Here is an 11,673-nt window from a genome sequence, read left to right on the forward strand (position 1 = left end):
TTTTAACTGTATCAATAAAACATAAATAAATTTAAAAAAAGGCTCGATCAGAATGAAGAGCAAAACCTGATCATGTTTTTATCAGAGGAGAAATCATCTATTAAAAACGCCGAGACTAATTCAAGGCATGCTATTATCAAAGTCACCTCTGTGGTTAGGAAACAGGCGTGCGTGCAACGTATTAATTATTATTTATTTCTTGTTTTGTGCATTTTTTGACCAGATTTGTTTTTCCCCGTCTACTTTAACGTTAATCCAGCCATACAAGGACGATCATGTGTCGTTATATCCTAACAATACAGCCGATGTAGATAACCAGGAATTCTCAGAGCAGTTTAAATATGCAGACATTAAACACACCACGAGCTTTCTCCAAGACAGAAGAAATTCTTTAAAATTTATTAAACTCGGCGCATATTCGTTTCCTCTTTAACCCCGCCCCTCCCTCAAAAGAAAAAGAAATTGCGCATTTTTATAAATTATGTACAATTGCATAAAAGCGTTTTCAGTAGGCCTATTTATTCACAATTTACAAGATTTTACAACAACAAAAACAAAATTCAAATTACACCGACTGACTCACATGTTTACAAGCATTAAAACTGGAAATCATTTTTAAAAACTGCAGCCTAGAAACTTTTTTTCTCTCCTTAGTCTTCTTCTCCAACACATCTTCCATTCCCGCCCTCCGCTCATTTTTCGGACAGCTTTTATGGATCCCTTAAACACACCGCTGGTGCCTTTAATTCCACAGAAAAGTCGGGAAAAAAATAACCTTCAAATCGCACCAGCACTTCACGGATTATAATTTAAATCGTGTGAAAAAAATAAAAAACAAAACAAAAAAAACCACTTGGCATGCTCTGTTCCAGAGAGCGATAGTGAACCGTGTGCGCTTTCCTTTAAACTCGGACAGACAGAAGAATCCATCACTGAAAGAAAAAAATATAATAACGATAAAAAAAAGTTTGTTCAAAGTGATTGCATTTTTATGGCTATAACCGCCTATAATTTACAATTCATCAGCAGCTCGTGCCCACATCTAGAGTGTAAATATTTGGTTGTGGTTTGTGGTGCTTGCAGGACATGTGGGGGAGTTTAAATGTGGGTCAGAGGAACCGTCCCGTTTACCGGAGTGGAGCCGCTGCTCTGGTAGTGCTGCGGGTGGAGCACGTGCAGTCTGCTCTGAACGGAGGAGTCCCCCGCCACCTCACCGGTCGGCAGATACATGCTGATCATGTCCCGCAGGTCCCCCGTGGGGCACGGCGGCGGTGCGCGCGCGGTGGACACCGGCGGGCTCACGCTCGGCTCAGATTTCACGAGAGACCCCAAAGTGCCGCCGATGGCCCCGGACACCGGAGACACGCCGGAGCTTTGGTGCTGGTGGGTGTAGCCGGTGATGCCACCGTAGCCCGGCGGAGACGCGCTCATGTAGCTCTGAGAGTTTGAGATGGGGCTGTAAGATAAGGCGCTCATGTCGTACCTGTGCACGGGCTGCGGGTTGTGCGGGTGGTGGTGCGGGTGATGGTGCGGGTGGTGCGGGTGAGCCCCGGTGCCCGGGTGTTGCGTGTACGCCAGCTGCGCCTCCTGCATCATGGCGTGAGCCGCCGCCGCTGCCGCCGCCACCTGGCCCGAGTACGCGCCGTTGGCCCAGCCGTTCACGTGCGTGGCGTAGCCTGCGTTTGGCCCCGCGTGCCCCCCTCCGGGGCTCTCCAGCCGCTGCCCGCCGCCCATCCCCACAGCCGCTGAGGAGCCGAGGAGCCCGCCGGCCAGCGAGTATTTGTCCTTCTTCAGCAGCGTCTTGGTCTTTCTCCGCGGCCGGTACTTGTAGTCCGGGTGTTCCTTCATGTGCATGGCCCGGAGCCGCTTCGCCTCGTCGATGAACGGCCTCTTCTCCGCCTCCGTCATCACTTTCCACTCGGCGCCGAGCCGCTTGCTGATCTCCGAGTTGTGCATCTTGGGGTTCTCCTGTGCCATTTTCCTTCGCTGACCCCGGGACCACACCATGAAGGCGTTCATGGGTCTCTTGATCCTCTCCTGTGGGACTTTGCCTCCGGCCCCCCCGCCTCCGCCTCCCGCGTGTCCCCCCGGGTTGGACGGGTTGGTCTGGGGCACCACGGGGGAATGTAAGTCCGTTTCCATCATGATGCTGTACATTCACCTCGTCTTTGTGGGACACCAGTCAAACACGAAGAAACATTCAGGCTGGCCCGCGCGCGCAGCAGCTAAACCTCCGAGGGAGAGATGGATGAAGAGTGAAAGAAGCAGAGAGAGGGGATGAAATCCGCTCAGAGGTAAACCTGCTCCCGCACTTCCTCCGTTTTCACCTCTTTTTTTCTTCCTCTTTTTTCTCCCCCCTCTGTCATCCACGAGCGCAGACAAGAATGGAAACCGCTTGTTTGAGCTTACTTTGGTTGAAGCTGTAGTGGGGAAAAGTTACCGGAGCGTGCCCGGGCCGCGCGCTTTGACAGCAGCTAAATGAGCGCGAGACGGCCAATGGAGAGGCTCGAGCGCAGACGTGATTTGCATGCAGGGAGGGGGGGCTCGAGGTTCTGGTGACGTCGGAGCGCGAGACCTAAAAATTACTCCCTCTGTCATCTGTTTTTTTATGTGTGTGTGTGTGTGTGAAAGAGAGAGAGAAAACACACAACATACAAACAGTTTAATTCCGGTAATTTTTGCGCACGTGCTCTTGCTTCAAACAGGCTGATTTAATCAGTGTTTACGATAAAAACAAGACGCCGTCAGGGCAAATTCACGCCACAAGCAAGTACGAATATAATACTAATATTAATAATTAATAACAACAGATTCACAGGCATCATATAAGCGTGTTAGCCCGCTGCTTACGGCCAGTGAAAACTACAAAGCAGAGCGCCTTCAGCTGCGTGTTTAGCTTTCCCGTTTAGCCGCAGCGCTATGAGATTTAATCCTTTGCTAAGTATTATACATTTAACCTAAATGGTCCCTAAAAAGCTCACCCCCACCATTTTTTTTGCCTCTCATTCAGAGCCACAGGTGCTTTTCTGTTGTGCCCGTTGCTAGGTAACAGGTGAGTGACGCCCGGAGCACGTGCCATACAAAGCAGCATCTTTTGTTTGTTTCACCGGCGCTCCCGTGGCGAGCACGCACGAGAGGAAAAAGAGGAGGAGGAGGGAGGCCAGAAAACAAAAACTACAGTAATCCCATAATAAACGTTGGAAATGTTAGAGGCTCTTAATGAAAGCATTTCAATAAACTAATGAGGTCTAATAATAATAATACTAATAATAATGACGACGCTGTCAAGCAGCGGCAGGCCTGCTGCATTAGGCCCCAGATCTTCTTCCATGCTTCTGCTTTTGCAGAGATCATTATTATACATTATATATATATATATATATATATATATATATATATATATATATATATATATATATATATTTATATATTTTCCCCTCTGAATAACTGTTCATAAATTCCTACAAATGCACAAGTCACGTTTTATTAGGGCTTCCACAAATAATCATAATCTGCACATTACTGCGTCTATTAATTGTTTGGTCAGAAAAATGTAATAAAAAAAGCCCATCACAGTTTTCCTGAGCTGACTACTCACAGACCAAAAGGGAAAGATATTCAGCTTAAATGTAAGCATCTGAAACCCAATAGAGAAATAATTCAAATAATTAATCAACAGGAGCTAAAAGGAGTGCAATTTATTTGCATTTGAATCTGTTTTTGGGCCCATGTGGTAGCTCCGAAGCCCTAAAATAGAAAAAAGAAAGAACACATAACAGACAGATAACATTAACATTTCAATTTGCTGTTAGGTATTCCGGTCTCCTCCTGCTTCCCTGGCTTCCCATCATGTGCAGGATCTTTTCATCCCTCTGGGATTATGCTCCCAAGTGGCATCTGTCAGGTGCTGCCCGCCTCTCAGCGAGCTGCTAAACTATATTGGCATGTTGGCACGGCTGGATTTTCCTGTCTCGCTCCCTTGTACCAGTTGGGTATAGTGCTGTTAAGTGGCTTGTGTGATCTGTTTAGCGCTCACTGTGAAATCTCTCTGCTTTTTCTCTTTCTTTTTTTCATGCTTCCAGCACACACACACACACACACACACACACACACACACACACACACACACACACACACACACACGCACACACACACACACGCGCGCGCGCACGGATGAGCACATTTAAATCCAGCAGAGGAACTCTTTGAGAAATCACATCAAAAGAATTGACAGAAATATTTCCCATTGAACAAATAATAATATCCTGTCAGTGAATGCACTTTGTGCTATTTTCTGATCTATTCATTTATTGATTTTGCGGCAGTGAGGGAGAGGGACTTTGTCACATACTGAGGGCTCACCTGACAGCTGATAGAGATTAAAACTCTTTGAAAGATTCTTTGTTGGGGGACATTTGGATGGTTTCATTTACACGAAAAAGGCCGCAAGGACACTGCTCCCACCCTGTCTGTTACTCCATCATCAGTTAATTGGTCCCGTGTGGTGTCTTACTGCAGGTGAATTACCTGCTCCAGGTAAAAGCAGCCCCTTGGATATCCCCGAAGGAAATCTGGTCTGCTTCTGATTGTCAACGAGCACCATGTTTAGTAGCAAACATTATTGCTGCTGTTTTTTGTTTTTTTTCCATCTGTGACATAATTAAAGCTTGTTTGCATGCACATCAAAAGTGCAATTAGAGAATGATTAAGGCTATTTTTTTTTAACAAGTTGCACATGCTCAGAGGAATATTTGAGGGCCTGGTGAAGTGTGTCGCTGTTATAGAGATCCACTTTTCTTCATTGTAGTGAAAATTTGATCTACTGGAGTCACTCTGTATTATTTGGAGAACTATTTATATGTGACCTTGAACCATATGAAGTTAGAAAAGCCAGTGCAGGTGCCTTCACAATACTAATCCAATGTATCTTTATTTTTCCGTCCCTGACTGAGCCTGATTTCCAAACCTAATCAGGTATTCTCTTCACATTAATCTTCATTATCAGGTTATTCTGAAAAACAATTTGTGTTATATATTCAAAAAGCACAGAACTGGAAGTGGAAACAAATGAACAGTTCATCCATCTTTTTTCTTAAGCCATGTCAGTTTTTTTCTTTGGTAATTTTCTTTAACTTTATTATTATTATTAAAAAAGATAAGGGTAGCTTGCTGGAGTTTGTGTTCCCTGCTGTGCCATGGAAACAGGGGTAAATGGTGACTAAGTAAATAGCTGCTGTGTTTTGCATGCATGTTTAATTGTTATTAAGGAGCCAGTGGACAAAAATAATGTGATGAAATAAAGAACTGACTCATATCAGGTTATCCAAGTGAAGCTTTATAGTATTTACAGAAGGTTAACAACATGTTAAGATTCCAGGTGGTGTAGATGTAACTGAGGGAGTGTATTGACATATGTATTGCCCTAATAACTCCTGTCAATGCAACAACTTGTGTATTATAAGTGAGGCTTTGTGCTGGCTGTGTTAAAGCTCACCAGCTCCTCAACTGTTTATTGTGCCGCTGAATAGGAAGAGAATGTTAACAAATTAAAGATGTGAGAGTGACAGAGAAAGCATGGATAATGTAGCTTGAATCATGCAGTTTCATTTTTGATAAGGCAGCGTGTGACATCCACAATCATACATTATCTGCAGAAACCCGGAAGGATACAAGTAGTTTGTTCAGTGTCTCAGTGGAAGAGTTAGCAGTTAGTGAAACAGTTTAAAGGAACCTGAGCAACATTTATGTGGTTTTTAGCCATCAAAACTCCTGAGTTTGTGTGTTCAGTAATCCTGTTGTCTTGAGGTGGCAGATGATGTTGATGAGATGCAGTTCTTCATTTTCAAGCTTCACTTCAGATCAGTGAAAGTCTGCAACAGACAGAGCAGTTTAGCAAACTTGATAGAAGGGGGGTGGGGAACAAAGCACTTTAAAAGAGGAAGCACAAAAACAACAGCTTCATTCAGACAGTTTCCCTCATTTTATACTATTATTACTGCTCTTGATATGAGCGCTGCTGTCCTGACAAGCTCAGCTAATCTAAATAAATAAATAGCCTTTCCTCAAAATCACATTCAAAAGTCATGGCCAAAGTTACAGCTTGGTTGGGTTTATTCCCCCCCCCCCCCTAGTTTTGTGAATAAAAAAAAAAGATGAGTGTTTTCCCTGGAACATTTATCTCTTCAGTGGTTTAAAATTAGACTAGATGCTTTCCCATCATCAAAATCCTTCACATTTCTAACAAATTGAATGCTTAAACATACTAAACACTAAAATAGCAAAAGTCCTCTGTATAAGCGAAATGACATTATTAAAATAGTTTGCACTGGTTCAATTACCTGAAAGTTGGTGCACATGAATATTTTTTATTTTTGTACTTAAAATTAAAAATTGCATATGCATGTATCCAGCAGCTGCTGGATTTTAAGCAGACAGCAGCACTGAGTGAGCCTGGACAGGCTGGAAATATCCAGACTGCTCTGACGGATATTGTTTGTGTCAGGGCAGCCAGCGGGCCGATAGCACAGTGCAGGAAGCTCTGCTGTAGGTTGACTCTGGATTTTTGGAAAGTGAGACTTTCAGATGTGGGATTAAAACAATTATTCAGTTTTTCAAGTTTATAAAAGCCAAAAAGGAATAATGAAACACTGGATGACTTCTTGTGTTATCAGACATGTTTTTTTTCTTTCAATAAGCGCATTCACTGCTGTATTTTGTTATGTTTTTTTTTCTGTTTCATGGTCTATATATTAAAAATCTATGTGTATGCACTTTCAGACAGAGGTAATTCATGTAAAAGATGTTTTTTGTGCTGTCAGAAACCCTCATTTCGTCAGATGATGATCACTCTGTAGTCAATACAATATGTTCACAACTACGAAGGAAGTTCAACATAGTCAGATTTGCTTTGTGTTAGCTATCTTAACAAAGCTTAAACCCCAGTCAATCAACACAGCTTTCTTTGTTAACCCAGCTTTCTGCTTCAGCCTATGTTAAAAGAATTGACATAACTACTGTGACGCCATCCACTAGTTTCTGAAGTCCTGTTTTGAAGGCTCAAGATCAGCTTCCACTGCCGGCATGCCAAACACAGCATAACCAAGATTTACAAAATAGGAAGTTTTTTTTAATTCAGCAGAAGCTGAACGAGTGACTGAGATCATGAAATTCGTGAGCAAAATGTTTAGCAGAGATATTGTCATTAGAATGGGTGATAGAGATTTTACAAGATTATTAAAATATAACAGCAAAATGCAACACTGGTGCACTGGTGATGATAATCACAACCACGCATCAGTCGCAATCACAAAGAAGATTGTCTCAAGTTCTCTTTATTTTGCTGCTCCCAGTGTTTTTTATTTGCTGCTCTCAGCTGCACATTAAAGCTCTGAAAGTTGATTTAGCCCAGTAAAATCAGACTTTATGCTCCACATAGGTCGCTAACCTATCATTCTCACTTCATAGTACAACAGACTGGAACCTTAGTTAGACTTTACCTTTCGATGCTCCTCAGCAACGTTTTTAGAACTTTAAGTTACTAATTGTATCAAAGACACTTTCCATTATCCTCATCTTTTTATAAAACATACAATAATATTGCAAAAAGGGAATTTAAAAGATATCCCAATCTGTTTAGCTCTACTTAATACATCATATCGATCTCACTCCTGCGCAGAGCACATGATCAGATATTTTTTAGATAAAACAAGGTGTTAAGGATATTATTTCTATCTGCTTTTAGGCCTGAAGTCTCTAACCTATAAGTCCAAGAACACACACACACACACACACACACACACACACACACACACACACACACACACACACACACACACACACACACACACATTCTAACAGAATCAAAGGCATTTCTTCTGTGCAGCAGCCGACCTGGTGGGTTTGTTTAAGGCTCACTGTCACAGCAAACTGTCAGCTCTACTGGAGCTCAGCAGCTCTGACTGAACAGACAGTACACAAATACACACATGCATGCTTGCATACAGTATGAATACACAGCTGGAAGGTATGACATATGTTAAGTGTTTAGAAAAATTGTTAAGAAAAAACCTCCTGGCATAGTCGAATTAAGCTTTTCTTTAAAGAAAATGCTAGCGCCGCTTCAGATATGTTATCTAATCATGGGCTGGCTCGTCATATAAAAGGAGCTACAGTATCACATCAGATGTTGCTTTGTTTTCTGAAAGCTTCATTTTTTCTTCATTTATTAAGAGGCAATATTTACATATATATTTTGAATACTTTTAGAGCATTTTTTTTCTGCTCATGTGAAAAAACACACACATGGGGGGAGGGGGTGTTATTTTAGCTGAAAAGGTACTCGTAGTAACAATGCGTACAGGTGCAGAGACACCTGCTGCAGTCGGGGGCTGTGTTCTGTATGGTTGGACTATTGTAAATTATGGTGAACATTCAACAGTTGCTTTAATTTAGATAATTCCTTATCATCCTGATAAGTTATTACAGAATGCTTTTATTTTGAAAACCTTAATACCAATCAAGAATGTAAATGACAAAATATAGTGGGATTTTTGATTGGATCGGTTGTTAGTGTTTTGTGTACTGATTCTTAGCAAAATACAAACGATTTAGATAATCTGTAAAGACTCATACATGCAAGCTGAATGATTGGAAGATGGAACATTCTGACTTGTCTACAAGAATTTGCCAACTACTCGCTGAGCAGCAGTGAAACTTGAAATATATGAGGCAAAAGGAAACAGAGACCATTTGTCTTACTGCTGGAACATACACATTAAAAATGGGACAACTTTTACTTTGAAAGCGAGTGGTCTCAGTTTCCTCTGTGCCTCACCTTTTTTTTTTTTTTTTTACTAATGCTTAGTGACCAGTTGATGAGATGTATACTCTGCTGCACCATATACCTATCTGCACCACTGTTACACCAGCAATGGCCAGCATCAACCACTTTACTACAAACTGGGAAATACAAATTTTTCCCTATAGCGACCGGGGGTTGCTGAATGGTCTCTAAGCCTGTGTGACTGGGAGCTAAAATCTATAGACTCTCTTAGCCCCTGCCCACTGAGGCTAACCTTTACATCACATGAAGATGTCATTTTGTAATACCAATGACAGAGCGACGGCATGCATTTCCCTTTCCTTGTGTGGACAATAACGAGTTACGCCCAGGCATGTCTGACAGCGAAGTTCACGTTTTAGCCTCTGACGATTTAGAAAAAGGATCTGCTGACCTCCAACAAAGCACGATGCTTTCCACTATATGTAAGAACATTATTCCTGTCAAAAGGTAGAAACAACAGACTTGAGGTGAGTATAACCAGGATATGAAAAGTACATTGTAAAGTATAACTTTTTTTTTTAAATTTTCTACATTTTTAAGCTGCTTGGTGTAACTTATATAATTGCACTGAGCAAAACTTGACTAACTCATTATTGAACTTTAATACTTAGTAGGCTAATACACAAATAAATCAAGACTTTCTTTTCTTTGTAGACTGATGGGGTACTGGAGCATTTGTGCAAAGTGTGTGGCACTGATAGCGATCTCAAATATTAAAATGTGATAGGCGTCTTTCCCAGACTGTTTCAGCACATTTTTCTGATTGCTGATTGGTCTTGGCCAGTATACTTGTGATCCCCCACGTCCCCACCACCACCACCAAAACACTGTGCCATGTTCCAGTGAGATGGGCTGAATTTATGCACAGACAGATACAATGCAGTCTGTGATTTTGTCTTATGGGTGTTGCCCTTTGGTGGTTACCAAAGCCCTCTGGACAGCACAAATGTAGGAGTTATGACTGACACTCAAATGCAGTTTTTAACCAAATAAGTGAGGAAAAAAATGTTTGCAAATGTGCAAATATTAGCACGAGTAAAAGAATTTAACATGGCTGCATTATATGTCATGTGAGTTATTTAAAACTGATGTATTCATTGTTACTGTTACAGGTTTCAGAACACTGGAGAATCACAGACTTTGTTCGGATACTACGGCCGCTTCACTGAAATGTTCTGAGCTGTGAAATTGGAAGAAAGTCTACAAATTCCTGAACTAAGTACAGTTTAATGATGATTACTGAGAGACAATGCGAGCACTTTAACTTCTCTTCGCTCCACTAGCAATTGGCGGCATCATCAAGCTTTGACTTCAAGGTTTTGAAATTCACTTTCTTTAATAACTTGCATGAATAAATTAACCAGTTGCAACCATCCAGTTCCAGCCATCTCCACAGAGACTAACATCATCTTTCTTCCATCCATTTCCCCCCACCCCATTTTCAAGTGTCAGAGTAAAGTGGCCTGGTGTACCGAACACTGTTAAGCATTTGCACTCATCATTTAATCATCACACCTCGTCCTTTGATTGATGCCTAATGAATGCCTGGGGTCTCGGTTTACAAGACGATTGCTAACAGAGCCTTGCTAATGGGTTTTGCCTGTCTGGCAGACAGCTAAGGGTGCAGGCAGAGAAGTCCGCATGGAGCTTTAAAACCATTTACTCTAACATTTCTAATACAGATATTGGACACTTAAAGTCACATATCCTGAGCCTTTCTTTCCGGTCAGGTCCGTTTGCATAAAATAAAACAGTTTTCAGCTCAGTGTAAACAAGACCACAGGTCATCTCTTTTCAAATACTTGAACAATTAGCAGCCACATCACTTTTTGCTAATGGGATCTAGCAGCAATGACCAGAAACTTGCTTTGAGCTTTATATCTCAAAAACAGCATGGAGATGCTTAGAGTGGAGATGCTCAGGCTGTGCCATTTCCCTACTCTTACTCTGGTCCACCTCTTGAGGACCCATCTGAACTTTTCAAAGAAAATGCTTAGAAAGACTTGCTGAGCTGTGAACTGTGTAATTACTACAAATGATTAAGAGCCTTTGGTGGGAGTATGGGGGTGGAGGAACAGCATGCAAACTTAAAAATAAAGTCCATTAAAGCCAACTGGTTATACTGCCGTACCAAATGTAAGAGCGCATGATTTCTGACTGACTTCATGTTTCAGCTTCAGATGAGCTTCTACATCGTAGCTGAGACCAAATGCTCTGTGAGGTGATCTGGATTTTTGCTCTAAACCAGGGAAATTACGCATTACGTGCATCCTTGACGCCTTACAAGCATTCTGAATGCATTTCCTTTCTTTAGAAAGGATTTGAAAAGACTGTTTCATATAACCTGCATTGTTTATGCTCTACAGTATTTACTTCTGTCGTTGGCACATTGTCTGGTTGCTTTTTTTCCTTTCCTCTCGTATTAACTGTACAAGATGTAGTCAAAGGTTGAACCTTTAGGCAGAAATTGATATTTTGCCTTCCATCTCAATGTTTGTCCAGCGTACAATGCAACCAGGCAAACAGGGACCTACTTAAGAAAAAGGTAGATCAAAAAAGACATAGTCCATTGTGCAATGAGCAATCAAAAACTGTTTCACAGGTGCAAAAGTCTTTTTTGCAGTAAGCAGGTGAGTATTTGCTTTTCAGACTCATGTTTAACTCTTTGTTTTTTTTTAGTCTTGTCTGTCGGTGATAGGTTAGGATCGGGAATGTTGTGTTCCCAAACACAAGCAGGAAAGGAATGGGAAATTCATTAGCAGAAATTGTCAAACTCTAATGAGTAATTTCTGAAACGTGATGTGTAAAAACAGATTATTAAAAAAAAACAT

At 41.6% G+C, this 11,673-nt stretch overlaps 1 protein-coding gene across 1 annotated transcript; it reads right to left on the bottom strand.

Annotated features, from left to right (window-relative positions):
• Positions 1 to 231: 231 nt before the first annotated feature.
• Positions 232 to 2,498, bottom strand: sox1b (SRY-box transcription factor 1b). Its single transcript, XM_004573625.4, has one exon. It carries the CDS (start codon positions 2,155 to 2,157, stop codon positions 1,099 to 1,101), a length of 1,059 nt encoding a protein of 352 aa, XP_004573682.1. The 5' UTR covers positions 2,158 to 2,498; the 3' UTR covers positions 232 to 1,098.
• Positions 2,499 to 11,673: the final 9,175 nt, after the last annotated feature.

Source organism: Maylandia zebra, linkage group LG23 (genome assembly GCF_041146795.1).
Source record: "Maylandia zebra isolate NMK-2024a linkage group LG23, Mzebra_GT3a, whole genome shotgun sequence".
NCBI classification, from domain to species: Eukaryota; Metazoa; Chordata; class Actinopteri; order Cichliformes; family Cichlidae; genus Maylandia; species Maylandia zebra.

Coding starts and splice junctions, on each gene's coding strand:
- sox1b (XM_004573625.4), bottom strand. CDS start 2,157: ATGTACAGCATCATGATGGAAACGGACTTACATTCCCCCGTGGTGCCC.